This window comes from Larus michahellis, chromosome 5 (assembly GCF_964199755.1).
Source record: "Larus michahellis chromosome 5, bLarMic1.1, whole genome shotgun sequence".
NCBI lineage: Eukaryota > Metazoa > Chordata > Aves > Charadriiformes > Laridae > Larus > Larus michahellis.
Genome location: NC_133900.1, coordinates 8,798,630 through 8,824,231, shown reverse-complemented (window position 1 = coordinate 8,824,231; position 25,602 = coordinate 8,798,630). Strand labels below are relative to the sequence as shown.

Genomic DNA, 25,602 nt, shown 5'->3' with positions numbered 1-25,602 from the left:
CGGGTGGGCGACAGCATGAGGATCGCTGACCTAGAGGAGATTTTTCGAAGAAGGATCGGGTTTTTTTATTTTTTTTATTAGAGTTGCCGTAGTACCCTGGAACAATCATAGAATCCCAACATCATCCTGAATCGACAAGGTACTTCCCGAGCCGCGTTTGCTGAACCCAATCTTCCATTTGGGAAAAGGGGTCTCGGGCACTTAGGACCCAACTGCCCTTTTAACAAACTTACTAGTGATCACTTTTTTTTTTTTTTGGCGGAGGGGGGGGAAGACGAAAAAAGACTAGGTGGTTCCGCCAGTTGCATTCTATGCATTTCAAACTATCACAGGTCTCAAATTAAAATTTCAAAGCATGCGTATGGAAGGAAATGGAGGCAAGTGCTGGAAAGGGAGTCTCAGTGAGAACAGGAACGGTGAGATCTCCGGAAACAAGCCGAGAGAGAAACTGGAAGGTTCATTGGGCACCATCCAGAAACAGCAAATTCTCCTTTTCAATGGCAAGTCCCATGTCGTTTGTGGGGTTAGCCCTCCTGACATCATTTCTTCCCATAGACTTCAAATTTCCTTCTTACTCACTTCGCTCCACGCAGGCCCTCGTACGTAACGACTCCATCACCAAGCTATCAAAACCCTCTCTGCTTCTGTTAGCAACCCGTGTTTCTCTGGAGGAAATAAATCACAAAGCTCCCCTCGCTCCCGAGAGCTCCGTGCTTACCGGGGTACTGAGTCTTGGATCATTTTTCTCTTTACAGCAGCCATTTAATGTCAGTACATTTAATTTCCCTGTGAACAGTCAGTAAGCTTGGGCCTCTACCTGTCGATACGTGAAGAGATGAAAATTCGGGAGGGAGAGAAACTATTAAATATGCGACACTCGCAAATGTGTTCTGTTATGCAAAAGCATATTAGGCTGACTACATGAAGGGTCTTACTCACTTTGCAACGCGGCCTTTGAGGAGTTCCTCCCTGGATTTCTTTCATTCCAGAGCGCCTGGGAAGCGTGGGCGAGACCGCGCAGGAGTGCAAACACATACGCAGATGCTGTATTACTACACCGCTTCAACATGATCTGCAATTAATGTGATTTGCAACTGCTAAGGAAACGTGATGGTCATTTTTTTTTTTTAATTTTTTTTTTTTTTTAATAGGACTGAGAAGAGAATCGACAGCAAGAAGAGAACCCACAGGGCAGATCTGGTTGTATATCCAAATTGACAGAGTGTCCTAGAGGAATCTTTTATGCAAAAAAATACAACAGCTTCCAAGAATTTTGAATATTTTCTAGTCTCCGAGGAGAAAAAGAATGAATGTAGAAATCCTAAAGGAAAGCTGGGGAGGGACTCGTTTCAGGGAGTGGAGCGATAGGACAAGAGGTAATACTTTTAAACTGCAAGAGGGGAGACGTAGATGAGATATTAAGAGGAAATTCTTGGCTGTGAGGGTGGTGAGCCCCTGGCCCAGGTTGCCCAGAGAAGCTGTGGCTGCCCCATCCCTGGAGGGGTTCAAGGCCAGGTCGGACGGGGCTTGGAGCAGCCTGGGCTGGTGGGAGGTGTCCCTGCCCAGGGCAGGGGGTTGGAACTAGATGGTCTTTAAGGTCCCTTCCCACCCAAACCATTCTGTGAGTCTATGAAGACTACCACAACAGAGGTGCGTATGTTCTTTTTTCCACCAGTCCTTTGCAGTCTCTCTAGCAAATATACTGACATCTCTTTCACTTGATAGGAGAGAACCTTTTAGTACCTTCCCAAACACTTGCGTAATCCCTTTTTAAAAACGATCACTATGGACGTGAGGCGATAATTTGTCCTCTTACTGCCCTGTTCCGCTTCACAAAAAGTAAGGTGTGAAAATATGATTTATTAGCAGACTCTGAAGCTCCCCCCCAGCTAGGATGGCAGAAACCCGGTACAACAGAACTACCGGCTCTCCTTATTGCCTTTCATATCGTGAAAGCCCCTGGCTATTGCAGCATCCTGCGAAGGCTGTTTCAGTCAGGAGGAACTCTGATGGGATCTGATACTACCCTAAATTTCGCTGGGGTCCAAACTAGCTTCTGTGCAGGAGTTACGGTATTAGACGATACTGCCCAACATCACCTGCCCAGAAGTCTAGACACACTTCTGGATTTCGTTTGCAAGTTACCTTTGGTCACATGAAGTTGAAAAATTCGAATTATTTCATCTCCACTTACAACCGCCCCACCCCAACCTAAAATCTTTGTGGAAAAAAACCCCACGTTTTGTCATCATTCTAGCATCTACCAACAAGGAGCAATGGAAATGAAGCAGTAAATTCAAAGAAAAAATTCAGTTAGTGCCTTAAGACAAGCCTTGGCACATCCTAAGATAAAGCAGAGAACGGTGGTTTTATTGGGGGTTGGGTTTGTGGTTTGTTTGTTTTTTTTTAAAGGAACAATGACAGCTAAGTTCAATGATAGAACACGGTATAAAAACTCCCCCGGTGACCTGGCAGGCACCTTCGAGCGCAACCCCATGGTCCAGAGCAAACCAGCATACGTAGCCCCAGGCTGCATTTTCACCTTACAGAAGGGTTTGGTGACAATCCCCATCCTTCCTCCTGGCACTTGTTTGTGACTTAAGGTCCCAGGGCGCCTTTCCTGTGACAGTTCGAAAGGTTGCGCTGCGAATCGTCTTAGAGGAGTTTTTGAGGAAAGAAAATACAGATTTTTTTATTTTTTTTTAAGTCGCATCAGCCCGTCTATATCACAAGAAGAGCCTGCAGACAAATGAGACTGTGTTGGCGCAAGTCAGGAGTAGTGAGCTACAGCGCGCCGAGGGCACGGTGCCATGAGGTCCAGTTGCCGCCAGGCTCTGGGCACCGTAAAAATCAGCGCGTGCAAATTCAGCTTTTGAGCAGGGAAATTGCTGCCCCTCTTTGCTCAGACGGTGCCATAATTTCGTTACGCGTCGATGTGTTTTGGGTGGAAGGCCCTCAGCAGCACTGCTTCTGAATAAGCCGTTCCATTTTTAAAAAGGGTATGGGAACGGACGCCTCTCCCACATTAGAGAAATATTTTGGAACTGCATTTGCATTCCACTTAATCGTTGTTTTCATAGTAGTTGGATTTAAACGCAAAGGAAAAAAAAAAAAAGATTACATCACAAATTACATTCCTATAACTCACATTAAGGGTGATCACAAAATCAGTGGAAAAAATTATTACCGAATCTCCCCATATTGTGGGATCATTGACCGGTTTTGCCTCTGCTTTCCAGGTTTATAGAAGGGCAAACGCGCCTTGCGCTTTGCTTGCTACGTATAAGATGGTCTCCAGTTGGCAGAGGGAGAACAATAAACTGTTGCTACAGGATACGTCCATTTTTCTGGGTACAATTTTTGTGTTTTACCTCTCAGCAAGCCTCTGGAGCAGATTAAAAACTAGCATGAACAAATCAAGGAGCGGATTTGCGGCTACTTCACTGTACGCTTCTTCCTCTAAAAAAAAAGAGAAACCACCCTCTTTCTCCTCCCTGCATGTATCTTTTATGGTATCGAACGCAGGCCAAACGAACATATGGCAGTCGGATTTCTTCTGGATGAGGTCATTTTGAAGTGAGGTCTTTTTTCTCTCTCTCTCTCTCCAGACATTTACGCGCTGTCCTCAGAATTTGGCCATGACATTCCAGATAAAATTATCACTTTCCCAAGTCCTTAGTATCTTCTCAATTTTCTTTTTTTAAGTCAGCGCCGGGAGGATAGCCATATCACTGCAGAATAGCTAACACATTTCTTGGATTCTAGCCAAGACGCTGTTTTGTAACTCCTTTTTGCTACGTTTTGGATTCATTTCACCCCTTGAGCTGCCAAGGTGTAGTTGGAGTTTTGGGGGCGTTTTCAGGAGTCGTTTTTATAAGAGTATAAAACTACTCCTGTAGTAGCGATTCCTAGTTTTGAGAAAATCGCGGCAGCTCTTTTTGGAAAGAATTAAGGTAGTACTGCAGGAAATCGGTTTAAAAATTAAGGGTACTGCCCAACAATAAAAAAAAAAAAAAAAAAAAGATAGCATCAACACAGGTTTCTCAGCCATTGCCTTGCTTTGGGTAGGCTGTTCTCAAATAAGAAGATAGGTCGGTCTATGTGATCTACAGCAACCGGTGATGAAATCCCCTCGCCTGTGATTATACTGGCCTACGTTTCGCCATGAATCCTAGCTGTACCAAAATACACCAGGCGCTGCTGACAGGGAACAAAGAGCCATAGGAAACCGGTTTTTGTGCAAGCGCTAATTACATAGATTGGACTAGAACTAGGCTTGGCATGCGAAAAGAGACTACTGACAAAGATGAAGTTATTCCCATTAAGAAAAAAGGATAGTAGACCAATCCACTAGTAACATACCTTAAGTGATTTCTTTTCTCTCATTGGAAGACATCCTCTGCTTTCACGTTTCTGTGAACAAAGTGAGTAGTCAAAAAAACCCCAAACGCTTAACTTTTATTCTTACTCTTAATTAAAAAAAAAAATAACCAATAATCAAGTGATTAGCAATAAAAAGCGTTATTACTTAAACCCAGCTCATCTTTTTAGCTTGTGACATCTTCTACCGAATTGCACATTAGCTCACATTCATGGGGAAAAGGTGCTCCACAAGGGCAGTTACAGCAAGGGATGAAGCCAAGAGACAGGGGCTCCACTCCAAGGGGAGCGTTAGCTGTGAATTTGGAGAAGTCATTTAACTCTCGCTGTCTTATCACTCCCACTTGTGGAGCTCTGACCTGCCCCACAGGTGCCGTGAGGCTCAGTCCGTGTTCGTTAGAAATACTGAGATTTTCAGCTGAAAGGCACGGCTAAAAATATTTTTGTTGCCATAGTAACAGACCGTGCAATACAACGGCACGGCTCTTTGCAGGATATTGCCAAAAGATCCTAGATGAGAAACTCTTTACTTCAACCCCTACAGCTGCGAGAGAGCAAAGGACCCCCAGAAGCCGTTCCTATTTATATAACCGTGCCTTGCTCTCGTTCGTACCTTTGTGCAAATCTCTTTGTTCTTCCACTGCAAAATTCCAGAGACAAACTTCCCATGACCAAAGAATAACAGTAGCAACGGCACCTAATACTGTACAGAAAAGTCTTCCGACTTTCACGGGTCTCATACCGGTTACCAAAATGCTTTCTAATTTGTTAATTTTAATAGGATTCCAAGCCCCTTAAAAGCCGTATCAATATTTAAACTTAAACTATATCAGTATATTGAAAGTATATAGAGAGGCTGCCCCGACTTACTTTAATAACGGTATCGTTATGATTGCTTGGGGTAGAAGATTTCATAAATACGCACCTACAGATAAGCTTCAAAACTCATAACCAGCCTCCTAAATAAGAGTTGAATATCTTGAACTGCTGAACGCTCTGTAGCCCTTAGGGTTGTAGAGTGGGATTCAGTGGGAATTACCAGGAGAAGAGCCATTATTGGAATCAGAGCGTTATCATTTGACAGCCCGAACAGATGTTAGACCTAACTTTCAAACTCAGGCTTGAAACTCTTTGCATAAAAAACTAGAAATAAACTAGGAAATCTGTCATCTTGGCCTTCGTGAGAGCTGTGCTTGCTCATTATCTCTGTCTAACTTGAATAAACATGGGTTTTGATGTATTGTTTCTGGGTGAATAACCTAGCTGGAAGAGAATTTAAGGAAGCTGGCACCCAGTCCTTTGCTCTACGTTATCCAATTTTCATCTCTGAAACTGGTCGGTCTGCCAAGGCTTCATGTAAAAACAAAGGCAAAATGCAACTAAATGAGGACATTTCTTGGGAGTTTATCTACTTTAATGATTAAAACAAGAGACCATTTGAATTAAAGTGCACCCACTGTTTATGCTTTGTGTAGAGGGACTACACGCAGAAAGAGATTCAGTTTACGTTATCGTTAGTCTGGCTGGAATTGAATAACTGTGGGCCAGTGTGTCTTGTTCAGCTATTCAAGAAATAACATTCAGCAAAATCTTTCTACAAATACCTAATTGGCATCTCATGCTAATGTAATTAAATCAGCTTCAAACACTCATTTAGTTGCCAAATTATTTGAAGTACAGTAGAACACAGAGATATTGCCAGGGAGAAAATGTGGATTAGCAAAAGAAAGGAATATAAAACTTTGAGGCTAAAAATAGCAGAAGCACTGTACTGAAAATAATAGTTTTCAATTAAGAAGTGAGGCTTTATCACGTAACAGCTGATACTTATAACAACATGAAAGCTCTACGGCTATATGGACAGAGAGAGAGGTTAATGTTGGTTTTTCCCTGTGAAGAATCTAAGTCCAATTATTTTGGCTATTTCGTCAGGCCAAAAGTTCTGGAATTCAGTACCCAAAGTTCAGAGCCAAAGTCCACAACTGAATTCCCAATTAAAAATGGGTGCGTTCCCCAAACGCTCTAGTAATGCCGGCGTTTCAGGAAAAGTTTTCTTTAAAACAAGAAACAAACAAAACGTCCAGCTTTGAAACGGCACAGCAGATGAGGAAAGGCCTGAAATCGATGGGTCCGTGAAGAATGTAAGATTTTGTCGTTAAAAGCCAGCTATGGTATAAAGGCACGTCTACAAAAGAGGAGTTCTACAGGGGCAGCGAGAACATACCTGCAATCTACCATTAACATTCGGTTCCTGGTCTCGCAAAATACTGTCTCCGTGAGTTGTCCCACGATAGTTTTGCGTAATTTGCATTCACCAAGGCACTTAATCATGTGATTTCAATGGGATGTAAGCACATACTTAAAGTTAAGCCCGCGTAAGTCCTTTGGTGGAAAGGGATAAATTTAGGCATATGCTTAAGTGCTTATTGAATTGCGACCTGCCCCGCCTCGGCATTTCGCCTGTTCTGCAGGGTTAACGTCACGCTTTGTTTCCTTCGTCTACAAGTGATTCAGTGTTTATCTGTGGTAAAATACCTCTCCGCTTAACACAGATATACCAACAGCAGGTATTAAAAGCAAAAAAAAAAAAAAAAAAAGAGTAAAATAACAAACACTTTTTCAAATTTGACATCACCTGACCAAGGCAGAAGCCCAATGCAGAAGAATATATATATTTTTTCCCTGTAACTCTGTAGACGAGGATTCTCAATGATCCCGTTTTGCTGAGAATTACAGCTTCCCCTTTCTTCTACTTCTTTCCCCATTAATCACCAATGTTATTTTTCTGTCTGAGAACAGAGAAGACCTCCCTCAACATCTGACCTAAATTGATTTTTCGATCTCCCAGAACAACCACCTCACTGACTCTAGTGAAGGAATTACCGGGTAAAATTTGGCAGTAGCCTAGGTTGCAGTAAGAGTTCTTGACCCTAAAAACAAAGGAGTCAGTTAAAATTATTCCCGTCCCACTTCTCTGTGGCGATTAACTGTCAAAGCTGGAACCGCAGCAGTAACAAAGAACCTTGAACTATTTTATGTAAAAATAGCATAGGAATAGAAACGAGTGAGAAATTAATCGACAATCTTAATCTAAATACGCTACTGAAAGGAAAGAAGGCGTTTTTAAAGTTGCAGCGGGATCAACGCAGTAAAAATACAAACCAGAAGAACAAAGTATTTCAGACAAATATTGAAAATCTAAATCTGAGCAACTGCATCAAACTGAGAGCTGAAAACACTCAGCGTCTCTGAAAATGGATCTTGCAAGCATATAAAGAGCATTCTAAGCGTAGCTTGACAGGTCTTTCAAGGACTTAAGAAACACAAAAGCAACCAAATACAGGCTTTTAATATTTTTCTTCAAAGAAACACATCGCATGCAAAGACTTAATTTGCCGGTTTCCAGCCTACACTGAATTTTTATAGCTGAATTTGAAACTCTTCAAAATAAGGGTTTATATAATGGAAAGGCTGACACAACCTTGACTTCAGTGATGAGAACCCATCGTACCATCATATTTTCCTCTCTTGCTGCAAAAACTAGGAACGGTTTTAAGTTAAATTGTGGTAAAGAAACGATAAAAATGATCAGTAGCTCTTTAGATGCTTCTTGAAGAAAAAAAAACATTTGAGTGGCAGAGAAGGTCAGATTCTAAAACAGGACACGGAATAGCACATAAAATAGATGTTTACCAGCATCATGGGAAATAGCAGGAAAGAATTTTGCTTTTCCCTGAGGCAGAGCTTCTTCGGACATGCACCGTGAAGGAAATTTAACTCGAAAGCAGTCAAACTACCCTGAGGAGAAGTAGTAATTGGTGATGGTCATGCCAGGGAAAGCAGAAATGTCCTCTTTCAGTCATCTTTTGAGCAAGATGCTGCATGATATCAACCAGAAATCGATTCCCTGGAAATTCTGGAACGTGGTCGTTACTCTCAGGATTTCAACAAACGTCTCCCGGCTTCCCTGCAATTGCCTGCAAAACCAGCAACACCGCAACGCTTCAGCGGCCGTATTTCTGCAATATTGCTGGAAAATTGGGTATTACGTCTGAGCTTTCCTTTTTCAGTCTGTGCTTACAAAACCTTAATTTTCTTATGAAACATAGTGCGGCAAATATTTTGGACTGGTTCTTTTTTTTTTTTTTTTTTAAAAAAAAACAACCCAACCCACTACTGTTTTTTTAAATTGTTCCTTTATGTTCGCGATTGTCTTATGTTCTTCAAGGAAATGACCGGGTCGGGTTGTTTCTTCTGTAAGACACTGCTGCTTACTCAGGTGGGCTACCTGAGCGTGCTTGGGAGGAAAAGGTCCAAGAAGCCACAAGGTAAATGAGATACGAATGGAAGCAAAGAAGCGATAGACAAGCTCCTGAGGGATGCAATACGTCAGTTTGAAAGTTCCTGAGTCCGCTGAAATCAAATCTTCAAGCTAAGACCTGTCTAGTAAGGCATGGTGGGCAGGGAGAGACTTATGCATAGACTGTTCTTGTTTCTGTTGAGTTTATAGTCAAGATCTATTTAAAAATCACTTCTATCTTTATTTTTAATAAATCTTTTTGGAGCATAAAATCACCTCCGGCTCCCTTTTAGGGGATTCACTACAGCGGAGAGTCTAGGATGTTCCACCGCAAGAATTCTGGCTGACTTTGGATACTCAGAGTCTCAGCCCCTGAGGTTTACTTGTCACAGTGACTTGGGGTGACAATAAGAATAAAAAGAAATCCATGCACAGAGATTTGCATTGTTACCACAATTCCCCGAATCCACAATGGAGTTGATTTTCAGACAAGCAACCGAGTGACTGAATGGAAATTGAGGGTTTCTTTTGGAAGTTTAGGACAAGAGTTAAGCAAATAAACAAATGCTGTAGACCAGAACATTTAGCCTGGTGCCAAAATAAACTCAGACAAATACTCCAGTAATCCGGGCTCTGGAACTGTATATACAAGAGCATTCACAAATGTTTTTATACTCTTAAAACAACAACGCCCACAACAGAAAGTGACCACAAGCGCTGTATGACTTATCTCATAGTTAATGCTTTCAAATAGTAACAGTATAAACCATGGCTGTGTTACGCTGATGAGATTATATGACACAGCCACCGCAAGCACAGCACATTCGGTAAGTTTATCGGTCACGCGGCTAAACTGAAATGTTCTAAAAAAATAAAAAAATAATAATAAAAAAATCTACCTAGGGACACCTTTGCTTCAAAGGCCAGAACTCCTCTTGTTCCATTCCCCAATCTCTTTGGTTACCACGAAATAATTTAAGAACAAACCCAAAGCGGTTAAAAAATTACATTTCCAAGATTATAAGGACGGTTCTTATAAACGTTTTCTAATTTGTGATTTTGTAAACGCAGTACTTTAAAGAAGGCTTCTGGACGTAGTTGCCCAGAATTTAACAGGTCACTGAGGGGAAGGTGAAATAATTCTAAAATGAAATAAAACGGGTTGGACAAACTTGAAAAATCAAAGCTGGGATAAATCCTGCTGCTATAAGTCCATGTAACTTCATGGAAATCAGTGGAGGCGCACTAGATTTTGCCCTAATATGATTGACACTCTTAGAAACCCTCCCGGTGAGGACGCTTTCCCCCTGTTTCTCCCCAAAACCTGACTCTACAGCAGCTGCATTCTGCGCATTTGTACGCCTGAATGTTTCCAAGGAACCAGATTTAAACGCTCTTTGTCGCAAGCCTCGCTCTTCTTTTTTGATGTCAGGCTAGAGGTCCCTTTCACGTTAGGCCTTTTCTGCCTGTTTGGAGGCTGCTTGGGAATAACACCACAAGAACGCATACGACTTGTGGGCCGCTTCATGACAAATTTACTACAAATAAAAAAAAAAAAATAATCCTCAAACAGGTACAAGGTGAAATCTAAACAATCACAAAAAGCAACAAGCTTCCCCCCCACCCCCTTCGGAATCATAACCTGTATTGCCTTTTTCCTCAGCTTTTTAAAATTTTCCTGCACCTCCGCGCTTTTTAGGTCTGGTGATGTCTGGAAGCAAAATATTGCCTTTTGCCAAAAAACCCGCTTGTCACAGCATTTCCAGTGCGTTTTGGCAGGTGCAAAAGACACTCCACTGCACGCGACTATCTGCCTCTTTATCCAGTGAAAGTGAAAACTCTAAGCCTTTGGAGATTCCTCCAGTGCAAGGCAGAATATGAGCCTAAAGCACTTCCCTTCCTTTTACGGAAGAGTCAGGGCCACCTTCCGGTTAAGCAGAATCCGGAGGGATTTTCCGCATGGGCTCATTTCTTGCAATTTCTATTTCCTCGGTTCCCTTTCTGTGATTTAACAGTCACAAAAGCAGCACGAGGCTGCAGTCAAATTTAGGAACCTATGTTAATAATGCTAATAACCAAAATGATCCGTTCTTGCTCGTTATTTGAGGTTTCTGAGAAAAATCAGTCTTACGTATCCCTCTCCAAGAACTGACATTCATTAATCATAGCAACGCTTATTTTTCTAAAGACCAAACATCTCATGCTGCTTTCTAATATACGTACAATTTCCTTAATTTTTTAAGAACAGCATAACGAACTCAAGTTTTCTCTTCTGTGTTACTGCTATAGGCTGGATTAGCACCTGCATACAGAAATACCCTTGAAAAAATGCCAAGCTGAGGGAAAAAGCAAAGCAGCGTACAAAATACATAGTTTTCTGGGGAAACCACCAAGCCCACAGATCTCGCTTCACTTGATATCATTTTTTAAACATCCTTTTAAAGGGGATTCTCCAAGGCCGTTACTTACTCTGGGCGTTGGGGGGGTTTTATGTGTTGTTTTGGGTTTTTTTTAAACTTTATTTACAGTGGCACAGAAATCCTTCAGAATTGTCCTACAAAGCTATAGCAGGTGTTTGTCTTCCTGAAAAAAAAAATGCGTGAGATGTATGTTTTTTCAAGTTTCAGTATCTCGCTCCTCCTTCAAAGTGCGCTTTAGCAAGCTTATAAAATACACAAGTAATCAATTCGCTGAGATGATCTTATACTGAAAAACAAATGACTCAATGTTGTTGTCCTTGTTTTCAGTTGCTAAGAAGCTGGATTTCAGACATGGTTTTTGGTTTAATGCTTCGCTGACCGCTCCACTCAAAAGAAAGTTTTCAAATACAATATTAAGGGAAGAGGTGAAGCGCAGGAGGATTATATACAGTCTACTTTGTTATGACATAGGGCCCCAATTAGCCCCAGGAACGTCACAACCTGTGTACTATTAGAACTATAGGTATGTATATTATATAAAGTCCATCCACGCTCGTTAACTTGTGCACACAAAACATTACGGGAAACGGATTAGTACGTTTAAGACTTCATAAGGAATGAGGACGTTCGTGTTTACAGCAGCAGAAAATACTGTTTCACTTGTACCACTAAGACACAAAAATGACGCATCTTTTAAAATGCACGTTGATTTGAAAAAAAAAATGTAACTCATAATATTATTGGTTTTCATGTTACTTCTTAGTATTAGCCCTTTTTAATTCACATAATTTCTGCGTGCAATAGTTGTGGTTTTTTTTAACTTCCTAAAGCAAGTCTTATAATAAAACACATTTAAACGAACCTGAAATGGTTTTACCGGCCTTTTTAGATGACACCCAGTTGTGGCTGTTGACTGTAATACGTAAGACTATTTCAAGTACTACTTCCAGCGTATGTAAAATCATTTGCTAGATGTAAATATAATTCCTGGAGCACGCACCACAAAGTATAATTGTCACCCTTGTCATTCCAAGCATAGACGTTGAATAAGGAATGCAATTGGGAGTAATATTAGGGACTCCCTGTGAATCAGGACTAGAGTAAAGCAAGTAAATACGAAGGACCGCAGTGGTTATTACATTCGTTTTGTTCTATGAATAAAGGTAGCTTTTTAGTCTGCAGGGCTGGCAGCTACTGTACAGATTGCGCGGGGTAACGTACATGGAATTATATCACTGGGCAAAACAGAATCATTTCACAACAGCGGCTGGAGCAAGAAACAGGCAGAACTGAGTGAACCTTTCACAGCAGTCCTGACAGCGGCCCGTGCTTTGAGAGTGGCAAAAATCTCCTGGGGTCCTAGAGTTTGACATTTTTGACTCCTCTGGGCTCAACTTCCAGTCACCAGCTCCGACCGAGAACGCAACCTGAGTTCGAGAGCCTTATGGTTACTGGCACACTCATCGCTACTGACATTTTTTTTTTTTTTTTTTTAACCCCAACGGGAAACCTCTCGTAAGAAATCTATGTTAAGAACGACACTTGCGCTTGTGAACGACAACTTTTGGATCCGCAAGTGTCACCAGCCACATCCGTCTCCTTGATCCCGTTTGGGATGCGTTCTCCATTTACATTTATTCACATATGCAGTACTTTCACAGCTGGCCTGAACTTTTCCTGCCTTTTTTTTTTTTTTTCCTACGTCTATCCAGATGCTTCTGATCAAACTCCATTTTCTCTGTATTCCAGACCACCCCGTGCTCTGTTTTGTGCCTCCCTTCTCCCCCGGCGTCTCCAGTCCGTTTCTACGCGTTGTGCGGGTCACCCATTTCCATCAGGTGACCAGCAACACGCACCCCCTCAGCGGCAGAAGTACATCCCTTCCAAAAAAAAAAAAAAGCTAAAAAACAGTACCTTGCAAATTATTGGGGAAGCTTTTAATTGTTCTGAAAGATTCCAGAAGTACCCCGGTGATTAAATGACTGGGTTAATGAACTAATAAAAATAACAGGGACCAATGTGATGCGATCCTTATTAAAGGCAACACCAAATTGCTCAGTAAAAGAGCCTCTCGTTCTAAGATGCAAGCTCCTAAAAAAAACCTGGATACCAAAGTCCAACTGACCTTAACATCAGTTAGGTAGCTCTCTTCCCATGAGCTTGATTCTCTGGTGAAAAATGACCTAAAACGCTGCCGGTATGTATCGGCTGTGAGCTGAAGCAGTTTGTCAGCCCCAGGAAATCTTTTGAAAATTACAGTGAACCTGCAAAGAAACCAAAAAAACCCACCCTTCCCTTGTGGCATTGACTGGGTGGAGGCTTCTCTATTCAGACCTGAGCTTTGCCACCGTGCATCCAGCAGAGTTTTTGTTAAAAGACAAAAAGAGAGGAAGAAAACAGAATGGGCGTAACTTCTTTGGGATTTGTCATTTGTCTGGGTGGTACAAAGCTGAGGGCAAAGCTCGGAGAGCTGCGAAGTGAAGAGAAAGCTCAGCCAAGCCGTTCCCTCCATTTAAAATAGAAGAAAAGAGGAAAGAAAAGAGCCAGGTTTATACCACTGATACGAAGCCAAGTTGCTGGAAGTGTTTAGGTGTTCTACTTCAAGCCATTTAGGGAAGGTCTCTGAAATGGCTGAGGCAACCCGACGACTTCTGCCACCACAGATGGTGGCTTTCACACTGCCGCACCATCCCACCTTTTCCTAGGCTGGTTCTCTCCCGCTCAGCTGGGACAAACGGGACCCGTGCAAGGCAAAGAGGAAGGGTGTGCAGCGGCGAGGGGAAAATTTCCCTCTCCGCAGCAATGAACAGCGAGATGGGCTCACCATCCACCTACTGAAGTTCTGCCTTAGTTGAAGTCATTCAGAGAAAGGCCTACCCGCCTCTGAGAATCCAGACCAGGAGCCTTAGGGACCTTTCCTGTTTCCTGAAGAGGCGTCTTAAGAAAGCGTTAAGCACAGCTGAAATCGGAAGAAAACCTGCCTCAGAAACACAGAGGACTCCGATCCACATATAGGCACAGAAACCACCCATAAAAATGTGAACTGACTCACAAACCAGTTTAATGGTGTCCAACTCATCTATAATAGCTACCTGTGTTGTGAGAGAGAACGACCCAGTCCTACACCTCTTTACCGGTACCTTTCGCTACTATAGGAGGTCCAGAACATCTCTACCTATTCAAAGGAATTTTGGTTTATTTCAGTAGCAGGAAATGCAGTTATTCTGAATAGGAAGCAAACGTCAGATATTAGCTCTTGGCCAGGAAACATCAATTCAGTAAGAGGTAAGGAGGTAAGCATAAACAATGATGTTTAATCTACCTCCCACGTTATCTTATTTACAGTTTTTATTTTTGCCTTTTACCTGGCTTTACACAAAATGGCGTGTTATGGTTGGTGTTACCTTTTTTCCAAGCGCACGTTCATTAATATTTCCAAGGGTAATTACATTACTCCAAAATTTTTGGGAAGTCCAATAGACCAGATACTTCACTAGTCAAAAATAACTTTTGACCGCAGTAAATATATTGCAATCCCAGCACAAAAAAGCAGACTCTTTCTTCAGCCGGGACACCACATGTTGGATTAGCTTGTAATTGAACAATTGTTTTGAAATTCTCCTTCCCTCAAGAATCTAGGGCTACTCTCATTTCCCTAGGGGCCCACGGCTCGTCACCCAGCATACGGCGCTCCTACCCAAAAATGAAGTACCTAGGTGGCTTCCGAGTAAGGCCTTGACGCGGCATGTTTGGAAGGAGCTAGCTTTTGTAATATTTAACAATAAACCACAAGGCATCCTGCTTTGGCAGACAGATTTTTTTTGACAGCAATTTGTTCCCTTTGTAATCATATTCTGGTTCCGGTGCCCCCAAAATACATTGTCCCAGGTTGTTACTGAGTAATTGGAGCACGAGGCATACCATCAGGTCTGTAGGGCAAAATACGTGGCAAGACTGTCAAGCGTAAAACTGAAATCGGTGTCTAATTTCCATTTTGACAGAACGGCTTGCTGCTATGTCGAATGCAAAAAGTTTAATTCTTTTTTATATTTGAAAAGCAATGCTTAACATTTCATTAACATAGCGCTTTCTCGCCACCCAGTAAACCCACAGGCGTTTCGATTCTTGCTGCGGCGAGAATGGGATGTGCTTTGAGTAATGGTTTCAGAAACAGGAAAAGGGAGAGCCAGAACTTAATGGCAGGGATATTTTCGGAATGTTCACAGTGGCAAGACAGTCAAGAAAAAAAAACAAAAAAACAAAAACAAAAAACAAACCACACTTTTTGCAAGTTATTAAGTTTTTTCCTTGGTCATAGCAAATTGGATTTGCTGGGATTTGGAGCAATTGGGCCTAACCACTGGGAGATTTTCAAAAGAGTAAATAATACGTTTGATTCAAAATCAACAGCAGAAGCATAGGGAAGTAGTTCTTGGCTCAAATACTGAATTCATATGAGGTAGAAGCATTTTGCTACAGTCTCATAACGGCATCGTTTGCATTAGAAAATATGGCAAGTTTCATGTTTCTCCTGCTCTGACAAGCAAGTACGTTCAAGCACAAAAATGTCAGCTCCGTATATCCAGATTTGTTTCACCAACTATATGTTCATGAGCACAGTATAGTCCTACGTAGAAATATGTCAGAAGATTAGCAAAAGATGGCATTTGCTTGAAGCATCTATGCCAAATAATATTGTTTCTGGTTCTGTTACTCAGACTTTTAAAAAGATTTGGAAAGTCAAACACATTAATAGATTAAAAATGTATTTTTCAAAAAAGTATCCTTTTTTTTTTTCTTTCGAATCATCCCCGTTATGTACTTATTCTTAAACAAATATTTCATCAAACAAAAATGAACTGTTTATATGCCTACCTGTTGCCCACAAACATCTGGCAGTCAGACGTTTATTTTAACTAAAAGTGAACAATTTTGAGAAAGGCATTGGTAGAAGCAATGAACAATGCAAGATAAATTCCTGGTTTTAGTGAAATGAATATTTACGAAATCTTTCTCAAAGCGTTTGCCCTGTTCTTTACAGTATATCCGTGTTACATTTTTAAAGATGATGTTTTTCACCGAGAAGAGTTTGCTGTTCAGATCATGGAACTTTGATGAAATCATGTTTCTTACAACCCTCGCTATTTTCCAGTTCGTGAGTCAAGCAGCTGAATTGTTTTTAAAAGACAGACATTTGAGATGTAATCCAGCTTGGGTATTTCTGTAGAAGCGACATTGCACAACGGAATTTTTACTTTCCTTTCTGAGACAGCATTCGGTTAAAAACATCTCTATCGCGCTGATAACCAACGTTTTCTTTATTACCAGCGACAAGAAACGGCAGTATCTTCTATGTGTCAGAACACACTGTGGGGAAGCAGGAAGAAAAATTACCATTTGTGTGTTGAACGGTAGCAGGGAAAGAAAAATGAAGGAGTACAGGGCAAACACAGTGCAGGAAAAACATCGTAAGGGAGGTGAAAAAGTTTTGTGAGACCTTGTAAGGCCAGTGACTTTACAAGAGAATGGCTTTAGACTGTAATCTTTCCTGAATTTTAGATGACAGAATGTGCGATATCAGGAGAAATTTTCAGTGTCAGAAAATGGTCTCAAAACCTGTTCCATCTGAGTCCAATATGGCCTCAAATAGGTGGTCCCGCCGGGTAAACGGTACAGAGAAAGGCGCTCTGGGAATGAGCCAGTTCTGGGAATTTCTATATCAGAAACGCAGGTAAGAACACCATGTAGAAATCTAACAATGTCTCCGTGGCTGCTAGAACCAGATGAACATTTGCGCCCCCCCCCCCCCCTTTTTTTTTTTAAATGAAAATATGCAGCTTGTGGAAGCTGAATCAGAATTAGGATAAAGACGGAAGGGACCTGTGTAGAGCAGAGCTAGCTTCTCACATATTCAGATACATATTTACCGTGGAAAAAACCCCAAACGCTGGGAGACAGTAAGTCATTGGAAGTATTCGATAACAAAATTGTACAGGGAAAAAGAATTACAAACAAAAACTTCAGCTCCAATCAGCAATACTCAAGAGTTCCTCTCAGAAGCAATTTACAGAGTTTAGCAGAGACACGTCTCATCTCCTGAATTGGAAAACTTAACGTATATAATTTCCAGCTAGATAAAAACGGTCATGGTCACGCTGCTGGACTGGCAAGCAGGAGAGACCTTGCTTGAGGCTGCCGGGGAAGCTGGTCTCCCCACATCAGAATTAAGGGAACTGGCAAACCACTGGCAGGAAGTTAATCGTTGTGGCTGCCCACGGTTGGTTGAAATGCCGTGGAGCTTTTGGGTTCGCTTCCCTAGCCTTTCCATGTCTTCGCTGAACTGTGCCCGGTCTGTGACCACCGCGGGGTGTTAGCGCGTTCCTGTACTCCTGATACAAAGGCATTAATCCTGACACACAGAAAGTCAGCGTCAAGTGAGTTCACCGAGTACTGATCAGCACTCTCTCTACCTTCAAATCCTCTACGCAGGGAAGAGGCAAGGATCAAGGATCAGGCAAGCCGTCAGGATCACCTCACACATGACACCACATCAAATATCACCATACCACACCATAGCTTTAGGACAGAAAGAGTACCTGATGTCGAAGAAGGAGAAATATAAATCGTTCGCATTGCACATATTTGTTTTCTAAACTTCTTATCCTTTATGGGGAACCTTAAAAATATAGACAGGGTTATTCCATTTTTAGAGACAGAGAACCTAAGGCACAGGTTTGGTCCTGGTGACAACAAACTCTCAGAGAAGCCCAATCCTTATGCTCCTCCTTTTTTTTTTTTTTTTACGGCAGTACAATTAAAATATGCTACCTGCTACATCAAGCTGTTGTATTTATCCTTTTTGATAGTAGGAATGCCACATAGAATCAGACATTTTATATTATGGGCTATTTAGATCGTTTCTGAAAACTACCAGAAACATTTTTGTTCTTTAGTGACTTCATCTGATTAAGATAAGAACTTACAGAAAATTGATTTCAAATTTATAATCTCATTACTAAACTCTAAACCACGGAATACCAGACAAAGGGTATTTCTTTTTTACTGAGTTAACTCTAAGTACATAGTCACAGCTTAATTTTATCTGCTAATTCATTAGGACTGCGTCCTATACTACCCACTGATTACTGCCTGACGTAGAACAAAAAGTCATTAAAAAGTCCTATAAATGATTCAGTGGCAGATCTTAAACAACTTACAATGTATTTCTCGTATTTCCCATGTCCCTGCATAAACAACACACATGAAAAATTTGCTTATTATGTGCCTACGTATGAGACCTGTAAAAAGTAGATTTGATTTTAACACCAGTCTACTGTAAGGACCCAAGCTTATAGGCTCAGGTCTTCCAGCAAAAAAATTGGGACGTAACCATTTGAATTACATTGTGTTTGAGGGGTATTAGGAACTCGCACAGAGTTCCAGATTGCACCGTACAACTGTCCTATCCCTATCTTTTCCCGTTCCATGAGTCTCCATCATTGGCCTATTTTATCAGCAACGACTCAGTGTTTGCTTCCAGATCATGGCTGAGAACGTCACTTTGCCTGGTGACTCTCTCTTCCCCGTAACCCACCCTTTGCATCCTGCACTGAAACAATTTCATTGCTTGAGTAGTTAACTTGGAAGCTCTTTCTTGTCATTGTATTTGTTTATTGGAACCAGGTTTCATTAGCATTTCTGTAAGACAGAAAAATGCATCAACAGATTTAAAGGCTGCCCAAACCATAAAATCCAATGAAGAAAATAACCCCTAAGGGATAAAATGATTCAGTGCCTATAAACGTACCAAGTTCTGTTACCCAGCTGGATTTCTTTTATAGAATTCTGCTCTATAAAGCCACTTTTACAGTGTCATACTGGCGCGTTGGGTGAGAGCTCATTATCCGGGAGATAACTGGACGGTTTTACAGGGAAAGGGAGAGCTTGGGGCCACGGGGTACATTAGAAGAGTGTTTCCTTTGAGAATTGTCAGGTCAAATCGCTTCCACTCCTTACGTTATCCAATTGTGACAAACGTTAGGACGTGTGCTAGGAAGAACAACAGGCCAAACAAATAATAAAATAAAGTTATCTTTCAAACTTAGGGTTTTTATCCAGTGTTTGTGTTTAGTAGTCGTAACAGACAAGATACCTGCTAGGAGAACCTTCCTTATTAAAAGCCAGCACTGAAACCAAAACTTGAGTGAAGAGAGTAAACAATATGTGGAATTGTTGCCAGCCACTCCACGCAATACAGCGTTTGCAGGGTTGAGACAAACGGCGGGGAAAAGAAAGGGAATATTCTTGATAGTTTTGTAAATATTTATGTTACACCACCGTATCCTCAGCAGCTTCGGCAGAGGTTCATAAAACACGAAGATAGAAAAGTCCTGCCTTCTGCCAGATGGCGTTTGGCAGAACACGAGCAAATAATTTACAGATTATATAAAGAGATTACCTCACTTCTCCTTGAAATACAGCAACCTCTGGACTGAGTAGAGGCAGCCCTCGATACCATGCAGTTACGTAGAAAGGGAAGAAAGATTCACTGAGGGGGAAAAATAAAATCACTGTTTAGTTTAGCTACTCTGCTCTTCTGTACGCAGTTTATTTTAGGCTCCGTATTATTTCAGTAGAATCATAGAATCTTCATGGTTGGAAAGGACCTTTGAGATCATCGAGTCCAACCATACACACACCAAAAAAACCCAAAACAAACCCCAATCCACAAACAACCAACCTACAATCTCTGCCACTAGAGCATGCCCTGAAGCGCCACATCTAGACGTTTCTTAAACACCTCCAGGGATGGTGACTCAACCCCCTCCCTGGGCAGGCTGTTCCAGTGCCTGACCACTCTTTCGGTAAAGTAATTCCTCCTAATATCTAATCTAAACCTCCCCTGCCGCAACTTCAGACCATCTCCTCTGGTCCTGTCATTATTCACCTGGGAGAAGAGGCCAACACCCACCCCGGTAGAGTCCGCAGATCACAAAGGAGGTCCATTCCAGATAAATATGCACATTATAACTGATACAGTTCGACATGCATATTTTACGTGTGCTGCCCGGCGTCAGTCTCTAGGTCACGTATTACAAAATGACAGGCTTAGCGAGAGGTCAGAGACGGACAGTAGCTAGAGAAGAGAGAGGCACGTACCTTCTGTTCCCCTCCACATGTAAGGAAATGTTGTCGCTGCTTGGGTAACTACTCAGAGATCAGGAAAGTACATACAAAGATCTTAACTGATGCGTGTGGAAAATGGTATTAGGGTCACGCTGAGCGCATACATTTTCACACATGAACCGGCAGAAATCCTGAGCTACTGAAAGCAGGCATTGGCCAGATAAGGCTTTTCGTTTAGTAGTTCAGGACTATTGGATCTCCCTCTCCCGTCATATTCTGCCATTCTTAAAGCATGGAGGAAAAGCAGCCGTGCCAAGCAACTGGCACAGACATCTCTGACCGCCAGCTCCTGTGAGGTCTGTGTGAAAATTTTTTTTGAAAATGGGGACCTTAGTGGAGATCGCTTGTTTGCTTTTGGAGTCTGGGTGACCAGGTCCGGTGCAGGTTTCTCAGGCTCAAATACCGTTAATTGAGCGAGACAGTTAATTAAAAATGTTAAGAGGAAAGGAAAAGGCTTGTAAGTCAGAAATCTGGTTTGGAAAGACCACTTCTGTGAATAAAACTATTTTTATAACTGGATGTTTGCCTTTTACCTTTGCTCATTTGAACCGACTATCTGTTCAAAACTCATTTCTGAAATTCCTTGGTAAAACACCGGAATTCCTGTAGTGACCTTTGTTCTCGCTCCCTGAAAATGGCTCATCAGCTTTTGTGAGCAAAACCTCTCAACTACATGTCGCTCCTGGGGAAGAGTGACTTCTAACCTTCCCAGGAAAATAGCACAGCAGGTAGCAAGCTGTGGCACGCATTCCCAACGCCGGCATGGCGTGCGTACAGCACGAATGCGCGCTACGAACGATCCTGGGGAGCACTGTCCGCTTCATGTCATAGCGTGATGAAAATACAGAATAGAATGGTTTGGGTTGGAAGGGACCTCAAAGACCATCCAGTGCCACCCCCTGCCCTGGGCAGGGACACCTCCCACCAGCCCAGGTCGCTCCAAGCCCCGTCCAACCTGTCCTCAAACCCCTCCAGGGATGGGGCAGCCGCAGCTTCTCTGGGCAACCTGGGCCGGTGTGCTCACTAATACAAATCCATTGTTCGTATCATCATTACATTTATGCTACAACCCTTTGCTTTCTCTTTTTTGATTGAAGTCTCTGAGAAATTATTCAGAATATACGAACTTATGTATCTCGTATCTGGTTCCTCATCAGAATGATAAAGATTTCAAAAAGTTCTGATTTCTCATTGTTATTATCTCCTTGATGGGTTTTCAATCCTTACTTTTTCCTTTGGCACAACCGTGGGAGTTTACCAAAAGGATGAATTTTGACAGCTTTGGCTCTTTTTATTTATATTTATGAAAACTAGCTATGCAAAACAGAAATTTCTTTTTGTTTTGTAAATTATAATGAATATCTAGTAATGCAAATGAGCACGTGGGTGCTGTGCCACTGGAAGAGATAGAACAAGATGTTCTTTCATTTAGAATTGAGAAGAAACTGCCTACCTAAACAAGTAGCAGTTTCCTATGTGATTACAGGGGCCATAAAATAAGCAAACTCCAAATCTTTATATATTTGCAAAACTAAGCTCATGTCGCAAGCACAACACAACGTCTGACTGAAAAGCCATTTGGATTTTTGTTTCTCCTTTCTAGTTCAGGGAACAAAGCACTTGTGATATGCCTGTTACCCTTATAAACCAACTGGTGGATTTGAAGAACATCTTCAAATCTTCTTTTTATGAGCATAACACACCAAACTGCACAGATTTTAGAGATTCGATGACGCACATTTCATTGTATCATTTCCACGATGAAAAAACACACGTTGTCCTAAAGCCTGAAGTCAGATCAGACAACGGTAGCACGATCTGCGGCAACAAAGTCATGCTCAAGGAAATCACGATGCCACAACGGTTCTGCCAGGCACAAGGAAACACAACACAAGGACCACATAAGAAAAAGCAATAAAAATAAGTTAAGCCAACATAGAGAAAGGAGGAACAAAAAAAAAAGAAAAAAAAAAAAGAGTATTTAGCTTGTTCTGCTAGCACATAAGAACACTCTATTAAAGGGTTGTTAGATCTCAACTCTACCATCTCTGATTTCTATGTGGATGTGGCGGTTGTCCTTCAGAAATTGGTAAGGTGAGGGAAACTTCTATGCAGCATTGATGTGCCAGTTCTGTGGACCACAAGGCTCTAACTTGTACTTGAGGTTCCGGTCTTCTCTTATTTCTGATGCTGTAGAGTCCCACTGGACAGAAGATGTGTTTTTCTCCTTTAAAAAAGCCTTAAAGTCTACATCACGTCAGACTCTATTCTTAATGCTGTAGCTCTTTACGTTTAACAGCTTTGGAAGGCCACCCAACACTTTTGTCAGAGTACATACAGAGGTCTACGTTTTCTTTTTCCTCTACACCGATGCAAATAGAAAGCAGTGCTATTTAAGACAGGCATAAATAAGAGGAGAAACAAACAGAACTTTCAAATAAAAATAAATGGCGTACTTTATTAGGGAAAAAGAACCCCAAATCTCAGAATGGATAACAGGGAACTGCGGCCAAAAGAAAGAGATGAATAAAAGCCAGCGTGAATTTGTTAGGGGGAAATCATGCTAAGCCAATTCAATTTACTTGTAGAGCAAAGTAACAAGTCCTGCGGCAAGAGAAAAATTTGCAAAAGCTTGCAACGTTTTTTTTGAAATGTTATTGTTGTGAAAAAATAAGAAGAGACTGAACTAGAGAGCTAACAGAGGGTGGATGGAGAGGCTGTTAGAAAATTTTCCATAGACCTGTTATCAATGGTTCGTTACCAGAAGGGCGGTTTGCATCAAGTGAGCTCCAAAGGAACCAACACGGGCTCTGGTGCTACTCAGTACTTCCAACGATGACTTGTATGACGGGATAGCGCATATGTTTATGAAGAAGACATCAAACTGGGGTGACCGAAGCATGTTGAGAGGACAAAACTCCCTAAGGGAATAGCCTACCCTCCTCTTCTCTGAGATTCAGTAGGGACCAGTACAAGAGACACTACTTATTGACAAATTTTTAGCCTAAAAATACAGGATGGAGAAATGAAAGAGACCTGGGATTATGAACAGAACACAAGTTATGCTTGAATTTAAAAAACAGGTATCATAGTATTCATGAGGTATATATATATGTAAAAAAAAAAATAAATCTTTGAAGGTAACACTGATTAGACCTCCCCTATAGCACTGTGATCTGTTTGGATTCTGCATTTCAGTGCAAACTTGGAACGACTGGAAAAAGTTCAGAGGAAATCAGCGGGAATCGTAACAGGTCTAGAAGACATGGCTGACAAGGACTAATAAACGGAAGTGCTGTAAAATGGAAGAGGGCGATTCTCTTTCTTCACATATATGTTGGGTAAGACAAGGAAAAAAAAAAAAAGGATTTAATTGGATCAAGGAAGATTTATAAAAATCTTCCTATTATAAGAAGCCCTGCAATGGCAAGATCGGTGCAGGAGGTTTTGGAATACCCCCGCTGGAAAACCGAGAAAAAGCTAGATGACTGTGTCAGGAACAACAAGTACATTTGGTACATCCTTGGGGGGAAAGGGGAACGGACTAAATAATCTCTTAAAGTCGTTTCCAGCCCTGTGATTCTCCGATTTCATGGTACCTTCCTTTATACCAAAGAGCTGCACGTTTAACTTTTTACTGTTTAGAGCCATTCTCTCAGGAATTATATACTTTTATTTTATTATTTACGCTTATTATAGTCCCTTCACTTCATATTTGGTATAAATATTGTAATATTGCACTCTCCTACCTGCTTTTGCTTTTATTTAAACTTTTCCCTGTATCAAATAGCCTTTTCAATAAAGCACGGCAGCAATAATAAATGACCCACAGCAAGAGGAGAACTGGAATGGGAATCATATAACAGGGGGAATTCTCCTGTTTCATAGACATTCAATTAATTTATTTCCAATAGGAGAACTCCGTTTCCCTCCCACCGGTGCAAACCCTACAGCTGTGGTTCAGGAAATGCTCTTACAGTACGGACTCAAATAAATACTTCACAATTTCCTCCCGACACTTCCTCCAGAGTGAAAGCGGCCCCTCTGCCAAATGGGTAAAGTCGCAGAGTTCAGATTAAATTTCACTATATCCATCAGCAACAAAAAGCGGAGTTTCAACATCGCGGAGGTGTTTATGGAAACCCAAAAAATAAAAAATCTACCGAAACCCAGTGGCTGCAAGCCTAACAGGTGACACCGCTTTTCTAAATGCAAGGCACCACCCGCTGCTGATTCCCCCATAGCTACGACCGTTTCTTTCTAGCCTGTAGATGATTAATAACACGACGTTCAGCTCTCCCAACTGTTCTTGGCCTTCAGCTCTGCCCCTCCGTTCCGAGATGCTTCCTGCTCCCTCTTTTCACCGTGCAAGTCTCAGGCCCAAACCAAAACCCGTCGATTAGAACCGTTTCTCAAAACCTCGATCGCCTAAGGACCGAATTTCGAAACATTTGTACACAGCATAATTTCTGCCACATCTTAAGTACGTTGAATCTTTAGTTCTTTTAACAGTGGAACGGCGCACGTGGAAAAAGAGGAAGTCCTCTAAATCTCAATCTTTTTTAATTATAACATCTCCAGTTCAGGGAATGGAAAGCACTTTACCAATACTTATGAATGAAGACTCATAATGCTTTTGCGTTTTCCCCGCGCACCGATCGCTGACGAGAGAAAAAAAAAAAAAACCAACCCCAAGAAGAGGTAAGTGATTTTTCAGAGTTACAGAATGAGCCTATGGGAACACTTACTCATAACTGCTCTTTGCCCAGACTCTGCTATTACTGCAGCAGCCCTCACTAAACCTATCCCTGGGATTCTCAAAATATCTTTAGCATGTAAATCCTTTTACATTTGCCATTTTTTATGCAGGTGTCGTTCCCTTTCACTGAAACGCCACACGTGCTTATTTGCCTGGGTCGCTTTATCTCAGCCCGTTCCTTCTTTTTTTGGAGTCAGTTTTCAAGGTGAAACCTTTAACCGCCCCCGCTGCAGAACATCTCTTCATGAGGAGCTAGAACTACTGGTTTTCTGCACAAGTTCTTTCCTTCCACAGCTGTCGGATCTTTTACTCAGAGGGGAAGATCCCTTGAATTTTACAACAAACCCTTTATCACCTACCTCAACTAGGCTAAGAACTCATCAGTAAGTTCCTGTTGAAACTCCATTTTTGAAACTACAGAATAACAGGTCAGGATTTCACTTGGTAGGGGACAGACTTGGGTGTCAGTCCTTCCAATGCCTACCTAATGTTAAATAGGCAACCTAATATAAAATAGGGTGGCGTCCTTACGCAGCCTGCGTCTACTGGATTGAACC

At 41.6% G+C, this 25,602-nt stretch overlaps 1 protein-coding gene across 11 annotated transcripts in view; it reads right to left on the bottom strand.

Moving 5' to 3' along the window:
* The window catches only part of ARSJ (arylsulfatase family member J), a 210,330-nt gene that overhangs the window by 67,381 nt on the left and 117,347 nt on the right, over positions 1-25,602 (bottom strand). For 4 of the 11 annotated variants that reach the window (XM_074588792.1, XM_074588793.1, XM_074588790.1 and 1 more), the window contains one exon: positions 4,363-4,413. The exons of 6 other annotated variants lie outside the window; for them this stretch is intronic. Coding sequence is in view for 2 of the 5 variants with exons in the window: in XM_074588790.1 (XP_074444891.1) it covers positions 4,363-4,386 (24 nt within the window). In the remaining 3 variants the exon portion in view is untranslated. Of the gene's footprint in view, positions 1-4,362; positions 4,476-25,602 lie in introns of those variants that run through there. One more of the 11 variants, XM_074588794.1, reaches the window with a different exon arrangement.